The following is a 21834-nucleotide window of genomic DNA, read 5'->3' on the forward strand; positions in this document are numbered from 1 at the left end:
GAACTCCTCACTTGCAGACAAGGAGAATCTCTTCAGCAAAACCACCACACACTGCTCAGCCAAAATTTAGTAGCTGTTATATCCATCCTTTCTGTGTCTTTTCACAGATCTTTTCTTGAAAAGCTGCTCCTGATTCTCTAACTGATGCAAGCATAATTTCTGACTTTCTTGACTTCCTCAACTTGCTCTCAGGCTACCAGATGCAAAATTGCTCTGTTCTCCTCCCAGTCAGCTACTAAGCTGCCTGCTACTGGCCTTTGCTGCTTTGCCACCCGTGCCTCAGGGCCTCTTGTACTATTCCACTTCCTTCTGATACAGGGATCACCTATTTTTGTGTTAGCTGGATGGTGAGACTGGGTTTAAATGTCTGCACTAAATGTCTATTAATGAACTAATCACACTAACCAGCCTACACTAAGATTTTTTTAATTAAATAAACACCAATTTTGTCTCGCTAAACCTTACTAGAAGAATTATGAGGCCAAGGCCAAAACAAGCAAACACTTTGAGGTTACAAACTCACACTTACATTGTTGCCCTTGCAGTAGTAGGAAAGAGCTGGGAAACGCCTTCGGCTGCGAAATTTGGAACTCCCCACTATGATGTGTGCAGTTGCCGACTTTGGAACATAGACTTCTGTAGGATAGGAGTCACAGACCTGTGAAAGGAAACGCTGTTTGTTTGGTCTGCAAAGTACAAGTAGCACCAGCCACTTCCACAGCAAAAACAAAACACCAAGGAACTCACACCTCAGGGAATAATCTGTTATTATTGTATACATATCACTGCTGTTCCTCAAAACATTATTTTAAAGCTGGAAAGTTAATCCTAACTTACAGATGGAAAAACTGAAGCAAAAGGGTTGAAGGGATGTATTTCCAAGTGTTAATTCATGTCTTGTTGAGAACAGACAGGTTTAACACACATTCATCCCAGAAAGGATTTATTGTTACATTTACCAAGGTTGCATTTACATCTGCAGTATCCTCTGTAGTGGAATTTGGGAGTAAGGATGGGAGTGGGTGAAGTTCTCAAATACTCTGCTAGGAGGGGACCATAATGGGAAGGCTATAATAATATAGCCAAATAATAATAGAGCCCAATTTTTCAGAAAATTTGATAATTTAAAAAAGGACAAAAATAGGGACATGTTGACAAGAAATTAAGCCACATGAAATGACGCTACCAAAAGCCCTGACAATGCCCCTGATAAGCCTGCAAAAAAAGCCCCAAATTACCTCTGAAGACAAGTGAGACCACAGATGGAATCCTGTTTTTACCCCCTTTTCCTGGTATTGTCTGTAGCATTCTGACTGGGGTCAGAAGGATATTCAGTATCTCCCTTTGACTTTCTGAGATGACTAAAGCACTAAGGATGGCCAGAAAAAATTATTTTCTGAGTCAAGAGATATGTAATGAAAGAGAAAGGAAAGGAAGGAGTTGTGGTTACAGTTGTTGCTATGTTGAGCTGGATTTTATTCATCATAACATTTTTTCTACACTTTATCTTAAAAGAGATCATACATTTTTTCCCACTTGTTTTAACAAAAAGAAAACAAACCCTGATAGCACATTCAGTCTTCTCTGAGAATGTCACAGTCCCTCCTTAACATGGATATGTTCCAGCAACAGAACCAATGGAGTGCATGGACAAACTTCCTTCAAAAATGTCTTGGTTATTATTTTTCACAATTAATTAACATTAAAAGGTCTTCAATTGTACAAGACCAAATGAGCAAGGACAGCAGGCAGCTAGGAAGATTTATGACCACAAGATCACTGTGAAAATCACTGACAGTCAATCACAGATGCTTCAAAAGGAGTGTGGAACAGCCAGTGAGGAAAAAATATTGCCAAGCTCACTATCTGGAACACTTTTTAAATTTTTTTTTCTTAAAACGACTATGTAGTAATTTTACATAGCCCTACATATCAAGGAAACTCTTATTACACACATAACCTTAGGTATGACTTAAACTTCTTCCCAGGCAGCTGAAATCTAACATTTAAAACACAGTGGACTTACTTTCTGCTCTGCATTTCCACATCTGTTAATGAAGAGCCATCCTTTCTCTCACTTTCTGTGTGCCATTTTAGGTGTAGTAGTAAAGTAACTGCACTTTACTACATGTGTGCACAGCACTGATCACAAAGAGATGCTGCTACTGAGCACTATGGTGGTCCTCAGCCAGGCTGCTGACTGCTTGTACAGACAGCCTCTGTGACAGAAAAATCCCAACAACTTACTCCATAGTCTCTGTTCACATCACTGATCTGCCAATAGCTGTTTGGAACACCCATCCTGTTATATTCTTCACTGAGGTCCACAAGCTTCCACCCTTGCTCTCGCTCTTCTTTATCTAATTTTGGATTGAAGGAGAAGCAATACAGCTCTTCATATTTCACTGGGAAAAGAAATAAGCAAAGAAACAGAAAGGGTAAATTACTTCAGATTTCTCGTCCTGAAATCACACTTCAGAATTTGGCATGGACCTTGATGCAGTTTCCTTTCAAAGAGCACACTTTGCTTCACAAAAGCACATATCCTGCTTTATATCTACTGTCAAGTAAACTTTGAAAGTACATGCTCTTTTGTTCTTTGTATATGTTCCAATATATGTGCCTTAAAGAGAAGTGCTACTTAAAATAGACTGTTCTGCTAGTCTTCAGTAGATTTGTAAAAACTATCCCCAGCACAAAGACAAAATGTCAGCAATATGCTTTCATCCAAAGAAAACTCAAGCCAGTGCCAGAGTAAGCACTGGTTATTCAAAAGAATTTGCAATCTAGAGGTAGTTTAGAAGTTCCTTTATTAATGTAACATCTATCCTGTGGCAAAGAAAAACGTTATGAGCAATGGACTTTGCAGCACATTCTTCCAAAAATGAAAAAAAAAACCCTCAGTAGTCATTGTCCCTAATTGGGAAGGTTTCCAACAGATCCAATGAAATCATAGCTTTGTGGACTGCAAAATTCAGTGCCTGAATTATTAGCAAATGCATTTGAGATGCACATGATATAATAGCATAAAAGAAGCATGTGTTACATCAAATATTTTATCATATTCAGGAAGTTGTTTAAGCAGCTATGCCACCTGTCCCCCTTGACCAGGTACCATTTATGAAAGTTTGGTGGTGCTGGAGTTTTTAAACTTTCTTTTAGGAGTATATATCCATTTAATTAATCCTAATCCTGGTGACCAGTGGCAGCCAGACATCACTGCCATTGAATCCCAGCTGTTACAGGGATGTTCATGTTAACTCTGTCAGGAACATACTGAAAATCAACAAAGTCTTGAGTAGGGAGAAAAAAGAGAATTTTTCCACATTTTCCAGCAGTTTAAACTGCTTCTGTATTCTCTAATTTCAAATTTCTGGCATAGCACAGACGAGGAAAACAGTATGGTTTATTTCTCACATGTTAACCTAAAGTTTTAGCACAATCCATAAATCCAAGCTAAGCCTTTAGTAGCAATCTGAGTTTCTGTTTTCACTGCTTTGTTGTCAGAAGCATCTGGATTTTCTTTCCAATGGACCTGCTGTTCACAGGCCCAAGGAAAGCCTTTAAAAATCTACCTGTGTATCTAGGCTACTTATGACTGAAGTCTGCCTCAACATTACAAGTGTTATCACATGATGGTATCTGCACACAGCAACAAAAATGTTCAAGTATTAGTAGTCAGTGCTTTACCACATCTTTGCCAGTACTTACAGGACCTTTCCCAAACTTTCAGTAATTTTGCCATAAACATCTGCAATCCTGCTATTAAACATGTAGTATCTTATGGGCAGCTTGTTTTACAAAATTGCTTAATTAAGCAAAAAGGCCAAATTCAGCTGACAGCTTGACCTTATTAAAATTTAGCAAAAATAAAATTAAGCCTAATCTTCATCTTTACTGTAACTAAGACATCAGATAGCATGGAACATGTTAAGCTGGTATACAATGTGAGCTTCTCTCAGGAGTGAATGAAAAGAACAGGCAGAGAACAGAAAATAGAGCCTGAATAGGTCAAATTATCTGCTCATGGAGTACAAAATACCTTCTAATGCTGAGTAACCATATTATCCAAAGGAAGTACAGCTTCATGCCCTGACAAAATGACAGGGAAGAGCACAGCCAGGTACAAATGACTCAGCTTGAATCAGAGCCTTCTAATTTTGAGTAGGTAGGCAAGATCTTGTGCTGCCTCAAATCACGATCAGATAGTTTGCTGGAGAGGGAAAACTGCTGTGCAGCTAAACCATGCAAAGAGCTAATTCTGCTGTTACTGCATCTTCTTTACTCAGACCTTCTTGTCCACTGCAGTCAGTCACTGAACTTGTATTCAGGGTCCTCAGCTACTCTTCCTTTCATCATTCTGGTGCACAGCAGCACGCACACCTCCTCCTGCCTCCAAGAAAAAGGATTACAGAATCACATGCCTTCCAGCACACATGAACATGTACTTGCAGCTGAGGTGTGTGGAATGAATCCAGATTTTCATCAGCAGAATCACTGATGGAATTTTTCTAATTGCTTTCAATTTCTCTGATTACTTTCACCCTGCATCACCTGGCTAACCAGGTTACTTCTGCTACAGTTAGGAGGTACTACTGCTACTATTAGTACTTCATAAAACTCAGTAGCTGTGCTGGTGGACTGTGCAATTTTTGAGCTCTCTATACAGTAGATAAAATTGGTACTCTCCTAACAAGAAAAAAATTAAAAAATTAAACCCAGTTGTCAGCTTTGTAAATACTGTAATACATAATTTCTTTGCATATTGTTAAAATAATAATAAGGAACCAAAGCTGGTGTTATATTTATAAAGTCATAGTTTAAAATAAAAAATCCAGAAGTTTTTTCAATTGGGCTTAGGAGAGCACAGTGCAGAGAAGAGCTATAATGTAGGCAATCAAATGTTGGACTTTGATGCAACATTTGTTTTTTCCTTGAAAAGGGGAAAGGTTTCAAAAGGACATTGAACTGAATTCAGAAACACACAGGGAATATTCAAAATGTAGATAATAACAGGCCAAAACACAGGCAGCTCAGTAAAATAAAACAACTACTTGCTGCTAAATCTTTCACTGATTTTAAGGAATTTCTGCACAGCACAAAGCTTCAAAATGGAAATCTTGACAGGACCACTAAATGTATTGTAAAGTTGTTGTTACAACAGGGACATAAAAGTTACCTGAATTTAGAATATTCTCCTACATTTACACAAGTCATCCAGCAAATGAGTTGCACACAATATATCTTTATATTATATATCATGGCCCATGATGCCCTAGAGTATTATTTTAAATAACATGTCATATTTTATGGAGTAAACTACTTGTTATAATGAGCTTTCTTCATTGATCTACAAACGATTATATCAATATTTCTCTCACAACGCATCTCTATTGAACCTTTTTTCTTGACCTGCAAAGGACAAAGATGCACAGTTCCATTTCTTCCATTAAATTTCCCCTCCTCAGGATGAAGGCTGACTGTTGTGCTGTTTTCCTCCCATACCTGGCCGAGCCAGCCGGATCAGGGATATGTAAACGTCGTGGCAGTCCCGTTCCTGAGGGATCACCAGATGGATCACCTGGAAGTTCTTGCAGCGGATCAGTAAGGGGCAGCCAGTGGCAGTGGTGGCTTGCTTCTCAATAGAGGAAATCTGGCTGTGGAGAACCTGAGGGGCATTGGAAAGAGTTAGGCTAGTCAAATCTTTAAGAAGAACAGCAATTATTTATAATGATGTGCCAGAGCAGGCACAGTAGCTTCCACTACTCTTTCAGAAAACCCTCATGCTCCTCCTCTTGTGGTTTGATTCTATTTCCAGCTTCAGGCTCAGCAGCTCGATACATCCCCTGCAGACAAAGAGGCATTTCTGGAGTGTTTCAGCTGCTCAAACACCAGCCTGCTCACATTACCAAAGCTTTTTGTTTGTTCGCTTTAGTGTAAGCTAGTGGTTGTCAAGGGTCTTTTCATCTGTTTGCACAGGGAAAAGATGAACCAGCATCAGTTACATAAGGCTAAAATATTGTGCCTCCTCATGGCTAGAACGGTAATGCTGATATAATTTTAAATACTGCATCAAATGAGATGAAACATTACAATAAAAATCTGGTCAGGAATAGTGGGATCAAAGGAAGATGAAGTTAATTAGTGCAAAAATGGACAGGAGCTGCATAATTAAGCTACATAAAAGACTCTTCAATATATGACACCAAGCAGCAGCTGTACCTGTATGTGTACATGTGTGCTGGTTTTGGCTGGGGCAGAGTTACTTTCCTTCACAGTGCTTGCCATGGGGCTGTGTTCTGGATTTGCACTGAACACAGGGTTGGTCACATAGAGATGGCTTTGTTATGGCCTACACAGAGGCAAGGCTGACTGCAGTGCTGGCCAGGAAACTGAGAGGGATGGGGGCTGGGAGGAGGCACAGCCAGGACAGGGGACCCCAGCTGACCCAAGGGACATTCCAGACCCTGGGACACCATGCTCAGTGTGTGAAGTGGAAGGAAGCAGGGAGCAGGGCACATTTGGAGTGATGGCATTCACCCTTCCAACTCACTGTCACACGTGATGGGCTCTGCTCTCCTGGAGAAGGCTCGGCCCCTGCCTGCCCATGGGAAGCAGTGAATTTGCTCCTTGTTTTGATTTGCCTGTCTGTGTGGCTTTTCCTTTCCTAATTAAACTCTCTTGATCTTAACCCATTTTCTACCTTTTACTCTTTAGCTTCTCTCCCTGATTCTGCTGGTTGGGAGCAGAGTGGCTGCATGGGGCTTGGTCAATGGTTGGGGTTAAAAAACAAGAAAAGGCAATATATTTTGTCAATCAATCAATCAATCAATCAAAACAGCTATTTCAAATTACTACTTTATTAGAAAAGATAAAGTATTAAACAAAAAAAAAATCACTGATTCAACACTAGCAGTAAAGGAGAAGGCCAAGAATTGACAGAACCAAGGAAACAGTTCCTATTCAAGGCATTTCTCCTCAGTTCTTCCTGGATGATAGGAGCAACAGTGCAGTGTACAGCAGCTGTTCCTCAGTCAATCACATCTGGTATTTATACAGTGAAGGCCCTTCTCTTCCTCTTACTCTACTGTAATATCTAGAATCCGCCGAAAATTTTTGAAAATTGCTAGGCTAGAACTTCACATGGCCTCATAAAAGCATCCATATGAAGTAATTAACTATTTTTAAAGTGTTTTGGAAGTAATTTTCAAACTACCATCAGTAAAGTGCCATGCACTTAGAGCTAACTGAAATAATAAAAATTCATACCCAGGTTTCTTTGCGGGTTTCAGAACCATTCTCCACAAATATGACGTGGGTTGCTGTTAAATACAAGGTTCCCACCACAGCTCTTCTTGAGGATAAACGATCAAGTAACCTAACATTTTCCACCTATACAAAAAAGTGACAGAGGAAAAAGAAAGAAATTATTAGGCTATGACAGAAAGCTCAATAGTGAGAGCTCAGTGTTCACATTTTGTCTATTACAAAGTTCTTTTCAGGACAACATTAAATATCAAAGAAGTACAACTATATGATAAAATGTGATTATGTTATTTATTTTCAGATCTTCCTAATTTTCCTTTTCTCCCCTCTCTTGTGGTACCTCTGTATCCAAAAAGCTGTTACCTAACACTTTCAAAAGACATATTCTCACTTAAGTTCTTCCTTGTGATCTCATCTTACCTAAACCCTGTGACAGCAAGGCAAGGCCTGTCTTTCAGTTAAACTCTTGCTCCATTCCAGCTAAATTAAAATAATAATAATAGGAGATAATACTGGTAGAGTGCCTTTCTTCATTGGGTCTCAATCAGGCAAATTTTCTTCCATCCAAATCTCTGTTAAGATTTAAAACAACATTAAAAGAGTTTAAAAGAAACTTTTTGATGTTGCTCCCTACATTCCTGTTAGGGTTGACAGCAAAGGTCACACTGGAAGTTTTTGCCTTCAGCATCTTTTCAACAGACTCAAGAGCTCCACTTCCACTGCTCCCCCACCTTGGGCACAAAATGGGCATTCTCCCTTTGCTGCACTCCTGACAACAGGAGAGTCTAAAACACATTATTAACTCTCAGATCACCAGCTTGTCACTCATACATCATTAGCATTTTGTATATGGCATGTGCTATAGGCACCTTTTAGGGGTAGGAACTAGATGATCTTTAAGGTTCCTTTGAACACAAATGGTTCTAGGCTTCCATGATTTCTGACTGAGAAACCAGAATACTTTAAAAAATCAACAAGTTAGATATTAGATAGATATTCAGCAGGATAAAATCTGTCCAAAACAGTTACCAGTTTGGTCCCATGGGTTTGACGGATCTCCTACTACAACAACTTCAAAACTATTATTAGTTGATTTTCCTGAAAAACAGAATGCCAGCATCTGAGAATTACGTGTTTGCAATGTGTATTCCAAATACATTACACTATTTTACAAATAGGAATAAAGAAAACATTAAAATGAGAATAAGCCCATTTAGTAGCAAAATGCTTAAACCAAACCATTATTAAAGCAGAGTCATCTCCCTCAAGGCCAGTTATAATCTGTTTTAAACAAAAATGAAACTATTTATTTAAACAAAAAAGGCTGCTAGAAAGCATGGATGAAGTCTTTTCCCAGGGCCATCTACTTCAGAGGTCATGTATTGGCTTGAGAAGGAATGGAAGAAATACAATATTAACCAAGCATGCATCCAGCAGCAAGCAAAAGAGGAGGGATAACACAAAAGAAAAATGTAGGCAGTGCCCTTCTGAAAGAAACCCACAAAACCAATAAAAATCAGCATTTTCTGGATGAAGAAAGGTTCCTACACTGCAGTCCAGCCCGCAAGGGCTCTGCTGCACAGGCACTGATCTTGCACAAGGCACTCATCACTCACCCCAGCCTACAAAGTGAGCCAGCATGGGCCATGAAACACAACCTAGCAGGCATCCACACAGCAGGACAGGCCTGAGGGATGCACTTCTAGAGCTGGGTCACATCCTCCCCACTCATCCATCACAGCCCCATGACTGAAAAATGCTGACCAACAAAGCTCCTCTTTGGTTGTGGTTGTTTGTTTTTCTTTTAATACAGAACTACAAATAAATGAAAGGTTGGATCTGAATGAACAGGAACAGTTGCAGTAAGAGCTGTGTGGTAAGTCTGATTTCACCAAAGCAAATGCAGTGGCTGCAGCAGGAGATCAGAATCCACCTCTGCCTGCAGTTTGTCTCTCAAGAACAGACAGCAGCAGCAGCTGAGGGAAGCGTGAGAGGCAGGCATGCACTCATGCTCCCTCAGGATCCCAGCCCAGCTCTGGGGCCTTCCTAAGATGAGGTCACACTTTTTAATAGCCATAACTGTGTTTACATTCCATTAATTTTATTAAATAACATTTTGTACATCTGTCAATTATTGGCATCCATAACATCCTGTGAGAGTGAACTTCGCGTTTCAGCTATACATTGTACAATAAATTCCTTCCTCCTGCTCTTTTTGAACCTGTCACCAGTTATGTGCCACACGTGCTGTTACAGATCCTTCCCTCCATCCTCGTGCTCCAAGAGGGAAGAGCCCAACTTTACACAGCTGTGACCTTTATGGAAGCTATTCCAGACAAGCTCTTCCACACTTTTAGATGAGGTCTACTTCCTGAGAAAAGTCCAAAAGTGCAAACAGAACTCAAAGATTGGGTGTACAACAGGTTTCTGTAGTTTGTGTAGTGGAATAGTGATGTTTGCTGTTTTGCTTTTATTTAGTTTTTAAAAGTCCTCAAATATTGCTTGCTTTTTTGTCCTCTGCTGAACAAGCTGGGGTTTGGGATAGTTTTGGGGTTTTTTTTGGTTTTGTTTTTTTTAGAACTAGCAATTGTAACTCTTAGTCATGCCTGCATATATAAGTTAAGATCTACCCTCTATGTGTATCATCTTATATTTATTAATGATAAATTTAGTCCATCAGTATAATGAGGCATTGCTCAATCTTAGATTTCACTCTGCTGATCAAAGGATCCAGAGAATGAGCCTTCTTCTTCTCCTGCACTCTCCCAATCAGGAAAAGAAAGATGTGTCCAGCAGTTTCTTTAAACCTAGAGAGTTTGGGAATAAAAGGAATGGAAACATATTCATTTCCACAAAAGGGAAGCACACACATTAAGAGTGCTTTGGAAGAAGTGATTTTTTTCTATCTAAAAAGTCACAGCATGCTGACAAATCAGCATTAATTGCCAAAATTTATATCAGAAAGAGGTAATAATTATTTTTCTGGTTTTTCCCTATAAAACAATGCTCCACTTTTTCACCAAAACAACTGTAGACTTTATTGGAGAATGTAGGAAATTATGTATGTACTGACATGTTAGGAAAAAGCACAGACCATGCTCATGTGCTTCACCTGAAATGAATAATTGGTGGCAGAGACCAGGTCAGAAAACACAAGTCTGTAATGCTGAGAGCTGGAAGACCACAAGGAATTAGAAAACATTAGCTAAGGCAGTCTAGAGAGGGGCATCTAAGTAAAACTTCCATAATTTAAATCATTAATTCAAAGCCCTTGCCTCTTCATTTTTTTCCTCCTTTTTTATTTTTCCTTCCTGATGACTGTGGTTGTCTAGACCTAAAGAAAAGACCACCAGGAGATTCATTTCAATAACTAAAAGTACTTACATGAAGATAAATAAAGTTGCCCAGAAAGTCTATTTCCAATGCAACACAGATGACAGAAAAAAGGAGGCAAAAATAGAAGTTAAAGGGAACGCAGATTAAGAACAGATGGAAGGCACTTTTTACTCATAGAATAAACATGACAAATGACTTATGAACAAGGTTGCCAGGAGGTCATTCAAGAAAAAATGTCATATTAGGGAAAATCATGGGCCAAAGTTTTATTTAGGCACAACTCCCACCAGTTTAAATGGGACTCCCACCTAAGGAAGAACAGCAAGCATATGACCCTGAAAGCATTTGGAAAAGTTTGCCTGCCAAAATGTTATTCCTAAAAATATTCAAGTACCCTAATTTGTTTTCATTTTTAGTTTAAATAACTATTTTTTATAAGCTTTGACTGCATTGCCTATTTTTGAATGCTTTTTGAATATGCTACCTTCATCCTCACTTCTTTAAGCTGTTTCAGTGTCTCCAAACATGTCACCATCTCAAAACAGTGCAGAAGTTACTGCTACTATTTCAGGCTGTTCACAGCTCCACGTGGGAAAGCTTTTTCAGATAAATACAGGATCAGTTCTGACTGTGGGCTCAGACTGAGCAGGGAAAGGAGAAGCAAAACTGTACAGCAGATTGGCCAGAACTGGAGCTTCCTGTCACAGCAAAGCTCATGTGGAGCAGCAAGATGCTATCTGACACAAAATGGTCTCTACTGTAGGTTTTTTCCAATAAAATTAAATTTGAATTATGAAATAAAAATCTCAAAGAGCTTTTTTCTCGCTGAATAGGTTTTGAGTCTGTGTTTGCTTCCTATGCTTTAGCTAACCTGAAGAGGAAGGCACTTGAACAGCTAGTTCTGCCATGGTCATTGCTGACCTGCTCATTATCACTGAGCATCTTGGAGAAGCTGAAAACCTAGAACAAAAGAGATCAGCTCCCATGTCACCAAGTGTTCCCTGTTCCTTTAGGAGGAGCCCTGACTAATTCTAATTCCTTATCCCAAGAAGGAGAAAGGCCAGAAAACCCTCCCAGACAGGAGAAAGCTGCCAATTAAAGGTAAGCAGGGAATGTCCTCACTCAGGCCACATCTTCAGGAGCTTCTCCATTGTTCAGACACTTGAAATTCATTGCTCCACCACAACCCATAAAAGCATGTTTCATGTGTAAGCTGATAAACTACCTTGACATTTGGCTTCACAAATGAGTTTCAGTGATTCTCCAAGGATAAAGAAAGGCCACTTCCACAAACTTCTCTGCTGCTGAAAAAGCTGACCCAAAGCCAAGGCTGGGCCCTGGGGGCACACACTCAGCCCTAAGAGACTTCTTCTTGTCCATCCCCTTGGCCTCCTGGACTGACCAGGGGTTTCTGCTGCCTTCCCTCCTCTCCCCATGAGGTTACCCCAGGAGTAAAAGCAAGAAGAAACTGCATCCTGGGAATTGGTGACAGGAATTCGTGACAGGACTCTCGCTGGCCTTAGCACTGCCAGCAGACAAAAGCTAAGGGAAGAGCTGGTGAAAGCCAAAAGCCTGAGCCTAATGAGAAAAAAGGAGCACAGCTGGTATGGTTGGAGGCCAAGTGGAACATTTGAGCTTTCTTCACCCTGGTTGACCCCAGCTATCCATGTGTTTAGCATCATTCCTGAGAGTGAAAAAAGACCAAATGCTATGACTTTTTTTTTCCAACACAAAGATAGTAGTGTTGTACTTGCTAAACAAAATATGTAATAAGTAATCTTTTTTGCATGATCTTGGAGTAAGAATAAAAGAAAACTGAATTGCCAATTGATGCTGCCTTTTAATGTGGTTTCCATTCTATTTCATAAGAATCATAAAAACTGTACTTGATCCATGTTACATTTTTATATTTCCCTCTCTGAAAAGATCTCCCAAGTGCAGTAAAATAATGTACAGTCTATGAAGTTAGATGGCTACCTATGTCAAAAGACTCAAACAAAGCCAAAAGTAAATAATTAAATTTAAGCAAAGATACCTTAAGAGATGCATTATAAAAAAGTTTCCTCAGGGCAAATCTGGCAGGATGGGGGGAAATATTCAAGAAAAATCTAAACAAGTTTAATTTTCTAAAGAAATAAAGTGAAATGGAGGAAAAGAGCTGAAAAAATATTAATGAATGATTCAGAATAGCAAGACAGACAACAAACTACCTAATAATTTGGCTTAAAAAAGAAATTGTTCTCTGCTAAGATCTATAAAGAGCGAGGTCAGCACCACATTAGCAGATACACCTGAGTAGCAGCTGCAGAATGGGAGCAACAAACAAGACCCTATTCCAACAGTACAGAGCTTTCCAATATGGTGCCAGCACTAACACAAGGCTCAAACATAAAACTTTCAGTCTGTATTAGATCTCATTTATCTGGAAAAGGAGAAGACAGCAACTAAGTGTGTCCTATTAAAAATCCTATCTAAGAGTTTTAATTTAGGAAAAACAAGGATTCCTCAAGGCAGTAAATCTTAATACACTAGCCAAATTTGTTCCGATTTGGTTCTGAAAAGATATATAGGGAAAAAGAATTCTGCATGCAGCCAAAGGATACCAATAAGAAATATATCTTTAAATTCTTGTATTTGATACAGGCTTTTCTGTTACATGTTTGAAACCATGCCATGTTCAGCAGCCTATTTTAGAGCAGCAGTACCAAGTCATTTCAGCTGTGCAGGCCACGAGAGATTTGCATTAAAAATGGATTTGTAGGACTCCTTTTCTGGTAGTAGGGACCTGTCTTTCTCAGCAGAATACACCTGCACAGCAGGAAATGTCAGTGTGCATTTTCTATTGCAAATAGATCATTCCTTGAGTTTACAGACAGCAATGGCTCAAATACCACCCACTCGGGCCTAGAGATTCCAGCCTTGACCACCCCCAAGCCTAACTTCTCAAGTCCTTCATTCCAATTTCAGTCTCCTACAATGCAAAAAAATATCAAAGAGGACCCTGCAGACATGCTGTCTTAATGACTTCCAGAACTATTTTTCAAGTGCAATAAGGTTTGGAGTTAGCAGTTTAGACATAAATACCAAGACAACAAATTAAAACACATGACTACCCATGATTTTTAGAGCTTGTTTTGTGACTTTATCCAGCTACCTCTTTATTGAGTGTCACATTATTGAAAATATGAAAGTCTGTGTGATCTTCTGGCCATTTTTGACTAAATATTTTGAGAATAATGGCTGTTATAAGACTTTGTTTTAATTGAAACTCACACTAAGAAGGTAGCTTGATGACTCTAATTCAAAACAAATATTTTATAGCACAATTCCAAACAGATATTTTAGGTCCAATCCCACAATATCTGGACAGTTTCTGCAGTTCTTATTTTCATTTTATCCACCTCCAGTCTGATGTTACCACAGAATATTTTCTGGGCACAGTACACTACAAAGCTCACTTGTGTTAAATTTATCCTTTGGGTTCAAACTTTCATAGCACAAAGATGGAATAAATGGAGCCCAAAGAAAACTAAATTTCATTCTAAATAAGGAAGATTTATTAATAAGAAAAAAATCCATAACTCACAAAATCAGAGTTAAACGTGTCCAGGATTAGTGTATATGTTTTAATGCATCATTTGACTAAAGCAGTGAAGTAGAATGACATATTTGAAGCCATTAAACATTACTGGACCCAGAACAGGCAAAACAATTTTTAACCGTGATGTAAAATGAGAAACAGTTATGAAATCAGAAAACACCAGCTGAATTGTAAGACACACTGCTCTAAGTTGTATACTTAGAGGAAAGCACAGAAACCACCTTCACACAACACTCGAAAAGCAGAAAATCATCTCGGCACTTAAAAGATGTTGCATAATGTGTTTGCTGTAAACTGATGACCCAAAACACCATTAAAAGGCAAAGGCCATGCCAGCCTCACCTCCTCCACCTTTCCTAAGTAGCAAACTAAACACAAGTTCAGCCAAACCCTAGTACTGTGGTGAAGTGTCTGTGGCACTCCACTGCTCATTCCAGTGGGGGAAACAACCAGTTCACATCCCCAGGTGTTTCCCGGTACCACATAACTGAAATAAATCAAACTTTTCCAAAAGGAATTGTAGCTTGGATACAGAGACCATAACTATAATATCACACCTTATCTCAACAGAAGGCACACAGAGAGCAGTGGTAGAATATGCCAACTTACCTCAAAAAAACCATGGAGATCCAGCAACCCAGAACATGTCATAGGAAAGTAAAGACTGGGCATGCTGGGTTCAGTTCTGCTATTGATCTGGATAGACATCTTAACAAATGTTTTGCCATTTACATTGTCATATATAAAGTGGATCTAAATTACATGGATTTCCTGATGGAGACTTTGTGAAAAAGGACATGGTATAAAATCTTATTAAGAAAGTAAGAATTATGGAAACTAGATTAAAAACAAAAGCAAAGACCTAGTTCTCTTGCACATGCTGTAAATTTATTCTGTGAAGCAATACATCTGGTAGAGTGATTTGTCACTAGCGTGGGAGCAGATCTTAAATTCTGCCTGAGAGAGGCATCATTGAAAGGAAGTACCTCGCTGTAACATCACAAAAATGAAAGCACTCAAGCAACTCAAGTCATCCCAAGTATTCTGCTAACACTGAGCCAAAAGAATTTCTGGGCTAAGCCCACTGAAGACAGCTAGTATACCAGAACACTGACGTGTTCTTTATTATAAGGCCATCAATAGGCCTGCTGACAATGTACAAACACAAATTATATGAACATATCTAGAGAGCTCTGGATCTTTCATCCTGTCCCTGGCCAGACGTATCTCTACACATGCTCATAAAACGTGCTTCTAATCTTCTCAAAAGTATTGCTGATTTCTTTTTTTCTGAATGTTATGAGCTGTTTGTCATATTTTGGATTTGGAGAGTTATCCTACACCATCTTGCTGTTCAATCCAAACTCATGTCAGTCACTGGTTTTACTAATTTTTAATTTTTAAAGGGTATGGGAGTTATATATGATTCTATTCAGCAATGAGGGATGGTTTCCAACTTTTAAACTTAAATTATGGCCTTCATACACAGGATGGCATTTACCTTGTGAAAATACAGTGCCTATGTATGTTCATACAGGCATACATTATATATGCACCCTGTTTTCTACCAAGAGTATAATGACAGAACAACAGTGGTCAGCACACCAAATAGTGTGTCAGCAGGTGGATATGTACAGTCTGTTGGGAAAGCACCAGAATGGCCCTTGCAGTGGGAAATTTTACTCCAGAGGAGTCTTGCAAAACTTTGTGCGGGCAAAGGAGACACACAGGAGCTCCAACACAGACAGACATGGTAGAATATCTCCAAGAAAAACAACCTAAAACATATCTACAGAACAATGGATTGGACATAGAAAAGAGGTCCTGGGGTCATTGATGACATTGCTCTGAAATTATCAGAATCTGGAGGGCTGTGATCAAGATTTACTGTGAAGGCATGGGTAAGGTGAACATGGAGTATTTATTGAACAGATCCTTGAAGCTAGAAGGAAGCAATACTGAAGGAAGCTACTCAAGACTTTTCAATAGACAGGAGGAAATAATTTTTGTGAAGCTGTGATCTTCTGGAGCTTGCTTCCACGCAGGCTGTGGAGCCAGAGAGTGTCATCCTGTCTATAAGGAGCTCTGGCTAACTCACACAGAGAGGTCCATAAATGGACACTAATAGGAAGAGCTGGAACCTAATACATCTGTAAATGCTGAGAAGCTGCAGAATGTGGCCAGGTCTAAATGCTCTCTCTCCTCTGTCACTCTGACACAGAGTAGTTATGTTAATGAACTACTGACCCACCTGCTATGTAATTACCTTCTGCTTTTTTAATGTCTGTTATGTTTTATCAGATTAACTTTAATATTTATGAACCATAAATCACTACAGTCATATTTCACTTAAAATTAAAACAATTGCTGAGACCTAATGGGTGTTATGTAACATAGACCTCCCTTTGAAGGAAAAGCTTTTACTTGGGCAAAGAATTTTGTTTTCAGATATTAGTAAGTTTATTATCTTGCTAAGTATGGGATTTATCTTGCTTTTCCATGTGGCTGGGTTTGTGAATCAGGAAAGTATCATTATTGTGAGATTAATACCTCTGCAGAGCAGGGCAGTCACTTCTCAAATTTCTCTCAGGATAGGTTTGTATGGAGTCAGGAAATGTGACACCAGAGGCTAACATATGGTACTATGAGCCTATTTTTACATTACAGGCATTGGAAAACATTTAATGTTCAGTTCCAAATTATCAAAACCAAATTCAGTAAAAACAAAACAAAACAAAAAACCCCAACAAGTACTGGTGACTTATTTTAAGATGAGGAATTAAAAAAAAATAAATGGTATCAATTCTGTCAGGGAGCTGTAGATACATTGTTTTCTCAGTGTATTTAGGAGTAACTGGAGAGATTAAGTATTTTAGTAATCAATCAAAACATGCTGATTTTCTACATTTATATTGGAAATTTTAAAGGATTTTTGTACCCCTTGTACCTTTAAATCATTCTTCCTAAACTGCTCTATTATATCAGCATAGCTATAATCTAAGAGACTGCCAGGATGCAGGACTGCAGAATCATCTCACACCAAGTTAAGATTTTCAGTGACCTGAGGCATTGGCACAGTGCCTTCTCACAGTATCAGATACAGAAATGGGTTCTACATATGCAGAGTAATATTTTCTGGACCAGGACCTGGTTGTAGAAAAGAAAATAGATAAGCTTTATTGCCTGCAATGGGGACCTGCCTGGGTCTCCCATTTGCAGCAAACACAACCATTTATTTTTTTAATATATTTTTCTACCCTTATTAGTTGTTTTTAATATTTTTGTCATTCAGGCTTTCAGCATTCTTCAGCAAATGGTCAGGAGCATCTGTACAGACAACTTCCACTAATTGTACCTACCTGCAGGAGGACACAGCCATACTGTTCTGAAATTCTTCCTTCCCAAAAAGGGAGATAACAGGTAATGAAATGAGATTAGAAGGAAGGCAGTTGTTATAAATGCCTATCTTCTTACTAGATTTACAGCTTAACACCTAAAGGCCGAAAAAAATAGGCAAATAACAAGGCCCTGATCTCAAATTCATGCCAGCATATTAAATATTGATAACAAATAAAAACAAATTATTAATTTCGTATTTACTTATTATTAAATAAATAAATAAATACACAAATATTTATTTATTATAATAAATACCAATATTTTTTATAATATATCCCACCCCATTTCGAATTAACATATTGCTCTGGTTCACTTTTTGTGATTACTTTTAATCAAAACCTTTTATGTGTTAAAACTGTTTGTTTTTTTTTAGAGTAACGTGGCAATTTTGTTAAACAAATACAGGCCTAGTTCTTAGAAAGCTGTAGAAAAAAACGGATTACGTCGGCAAAAGATCAACCATAGCACAGAAACACTGAAGCAATGAATCTCCGAGCCCGGAGTCTCGGGGCACACGGCAGGCGGCCGAGCAGCAGCGCCGCAGCCCCTGGGGATGCCCGCAGCTGCGGGGCAGTGCCCGCTGCCCGAGGGGCTGGCTGAGAACCCCGAGCAGCGCATCCCGCAGGGCAGCAGGCACGGCCGGCAGGCAGCCCACAGCACGGGCCGCAGGCCCGGACAGGCCGCAGGGCCGCGGGGCCAGGCTCCCCCGGGCCGGAGCCGGGCCCGGAGCGGGGATGCGGCCGCGGGCGGCGGGACCCACCTTGGGCATGCGGATGTGCTCCATGGCGCCGGGCCGGGCTCCTCACGCACCGCCCCCGCCGCCGAGCGGCCCTGCGCCCCTGGCCTCTCCCCGCCTGCTGCTGAAAACAACGGGGGTTTTAATCGTGTAATTTCATTTGATGTTTTCCTGGCGTTTTCCGGCGCAGGTGGGAAGGAAGAAGGGAGCGCTTATTGCCGGCAGATGATGCGCCCGTGCTGCGATGCCGGCAGGTCAGCGGCTGGCTCCGCCTCCCCGGCAGCTGCCGTGTCGCCCCGGCCCTGGGGATGCTCCGTGCCCGCCCTGGTCCGGCACGGCACGGCACGGCCCGGCACTGCACGGCACGGCACGGCACGGCACGGCACGGCACGGCACGGCACTGCATTGCACGGCCCGGCCCGGCACGGCACGGCACTGCACGGCCCGGCACGGCACGGCACTGCACTGCACGGCACGGCACGGCACGGCACTGCATTGCACGGCACGGCACTGCACGGCACGGCACTGCACTGCACGGCACGGCACGGCACGGCACGGCACGGCACGGCACGGCACGGCCCGGCACGGCACTGCACTGCACTGCACGGCACGGCACTGCATTGCACGGCACGGCACGGCACGGCACGGCACGGCACTGCACTGCACGGCCCGGCACGGCACGGCACGGCACGGCACGGCCCGCAGCCTCCGGCCCGCACCCTCCCCGAGCGCGCAGCCCGCACGGTGTGCCGTCTCACCGAGCGTTACATCGCTCTGCCCTTCCTTTCAGGGGAGATCAGATGGGAAGCTAAAGCGAGCTCTGTCTGAGATCGCCTCCCCCGTTCTGTTTGTTTCCTCGCCCAGCGCGTACAGTAGCTCAAAGACAAAAGCTCCACTTACTGAAACCGAAGCACTGGATTTTGTTTATCTCAAGTTCTGTGTGTCTGTAGTTCACGACTTTGCTGCATCCTCAGATTTGCACAAGGGAATCTTTTCAGTGACACACAGTTTTCAGCCTTGTGTCAGAAATTCCTTTTGCCTTACCTATTGCCAGAGATGTGTTTCCTCTTGGAGCAAAAACAAATGACACTGAGATGATTTTCCCAGTTTACCGGTGTGAAGATAAAGAACAAGTATCTCTTACCATCTTTCATACTCTGTGAAGATAAAGAACAAGTATCTCTTACCACCTTTCATACTCTAACCAGCTATCATATTCAGAGCAAAAAGAGAAACTTCTCAGTGTTTATACCAATGTGCAAATGACTAGAGGTGCTAGTATATTACTTCAGATACACCATAAATATTAAATGCCCAGGTATTCTGTATTGGTCAAGGTATTCCTGCAATTCTTCACAAGTAGGGACTAGCCTCATGGAGGCATAGAAATAAATGTGGAGACCTGTCAAACAAGCCCCACAAAGGCCACAGCAAGAGGGCTTTGCTCCACAGCAACAGAAGCTCTCAGCATATCCTTTTCTTGCCTGCAGAGAAGAGAGCAAGCTTAATTCGTTTTGTGAAAGATAAAATATGGGTTGAAAATAACAGGGGTTACCAAAAACAAATGCATTTTACCCCCAGGGAAAGGGAACAGTGGGTACAGCTCTACTGGTTCCAAAGTTTCTCCAATCCTGCCACTTTCTTGCTAGTGAATGGCTAGATTTTCCTCCCCCATTTCTTATCCACAAAACCCAGCGCATCAAGATGTTTTTTTTTATATCAGCTCTTAGGTTAGAGGAGGCAGAAGCTGATGAGTGGGAAATAAGTCACCCCTGGATTTGACCATTTTGCTTGCCACTCCCATTTTGGCCCATTTCTGCCCATCTTTCTCTCATAGTTCTGTTTGGATGGCATCCATAAATGTGCATAAAGTGTGGACTTCATAAGACTCTTGATCAGTGGCATATTTTTATTCTCTGTTTTAGCCCAGAGCATCAGAATAAATTAAGAATTAACCAACCATGGAATATGTTTCGTTTGTAGTTATAGCTGATGTGATTCATTGTGTGTATTATCATCTTTTGGCATCACCACCAATGAGTAAAGTTGGAAGAAAATACATTTATCCTTTCAGTCCCCAGAGATGCTTTTACTCTGGTACATCTTGTGATTCATCACAGCCAAGTCCAAGTCCTACAGTTGATGTCAGGAGAACTTTCAGATGCAAGTGACAATGCACTTTAACTTTGCTTCACATTCAGCAGTATCTGCAAAGCTAAAGCATTGCTGTCCAGGTAGCAATCAGTTGCCCAACATCCTGACACAGATTTTGGCCTGTCTTGGGCTGATAAAATAGTTGATGGGCAAGTGCAGCTGTAAACAGAACTTGGGTTTAGATAAAAGTTACATCTAATGAAATTGTCATGTAAAGCTTCAGTAAACACAGCTTTCTAAAAATTCTCTGATAGTTTTCATTTGCATTTCAGGCTCATGAAGACTGCTGCCTCAACAGTGTGGAAATGAAATCCTCTGTAAAGGTATAACCAGAAATAATTCTGCAGATTACTGCTCTGACTTGACTAGGATGTAGGGGCAGGAAAATTAAATTGCCATGCCTACATAGGTTTTGACCTGTCTACTGAAACTGCCAATAAAGTTCTTAATTTATTTCCCATGAAGGATGCCAGTCACTGAGGACTAGAATCATACCAGCGTAATTATTTTCTATATCCACAAGTAACAGAGTCAGCTTTCAGCCTCATCCATTAAAACCTGAAAGCACATTTCACTTCCAATATGTAAACACTTCTGTTATAGTCAGTGGAGTTACCCAAAAACTCAGATGTTTTCCATACAAGCTAGCTGCCCTGTATTGAAACCACAATGTTAGATGTGGAAGACTTTGTGGATTTATTTGTGTTTTCCAATGATATCTTACTTGTTTAAGGGTAGTTTCCTGTGGGCTGCATTTTAATATAATACAAAATCAAAGAATACATTTAGGTACTTTTAATGCTTGTTTTAAAGTTTAGTTCACAGATTTGTGGACATAAATTAAATACAGATATGTAGGCAGGAAAAGAACAGAAAATTGGTGATATAACAGCTTGGTTGCTGGGACAGCTATAGCCAAGATGACAGAATCCTCCAACTGAAGAGTCTGGTACATGGGATGAAGATGTGGAGATTGGGCTCAGCCCATGTTACTGTGGGTAAAGGCAAAGAGTGCCAGTTTGAGTGCAGCCCTTGGTTTGTGGATAAGGAATGGAGCTTAGAAAAACCCAGCTTGACATTTCACCAAGGAAATGCTTTTGGACCCACTGATGGCAAAAAGTGGGTTTTGGGCATCAGCTCTTTCTCATGCAATTCACCATACAGGTCTTTGTACATTATTTGTTGAAAATTACACACAAACCAAATAGGACTGTATCAAAGCCAACTGACTTTCATATCAGTTTTCATCTAATGGAAATATTCAGTAAGATGCATGGCAAAATCGACTTTTTATAATAGGAAAAGGGAAACAGTACCACTTTTTACCATAAAATATGGTATA

At 40.5% G+C, this 21834-nt stretch overlaps 1 protein-coding gene across 1 annotated transcript in view; it reads right to left on the minus strand.

The window, feature by feature from the left end:
- MTMR7 (myotubularin related protein 7) overlaps positions 1 to 18447 on the minus strand; it is a 41072-nt gene extending 22625 nt beyond the window's left edge. Inside the window, exons 1-5 of the mRNA XM_058025264.1 lie at positions 18363 to 18447; positions 7270 to 7392; positions 5506 to 5668; positions 2248 to 2405; positions 530 to 658 (exon numbers count right to left, since the gene is read on the minus strand). Coding sequence (XP_057881247.1) covers positions 530 to 658; positions 2248 to 2405; positions 5506 to 5668; positions 7270 to 7392; positions 18363 to 18386 — 597 coding nt within the window. The 5' untranslated portion in view covers positions 18387 to 18447. The remainder of the gene's footprint in view (positions 1 to 529; positions 659 to 2247; positions 2406 to 5505; positions 5669 to 7269; positions 7393 to 18362) is intronic.
- Positions 18448 to 21834: the final 3387 nt, after the last annotated feature.

The sequence above is a fragment of the Melospiza georgiana genome, chromosome 5 (genome assembly GCF_028018845.1).
Source record: "Melospiza georgiana isolate bMelGeo1 chromosome 5, bMelGeo1.pri, whole genome shotgun sequence".
Classification (NCBI taxonomy): domain Eukaryota; kingdom Metazoa; phylum Chordata; class Aves; order Passeriformes; family Passerellidae; genus Melospiza; species Melospiza georgiana.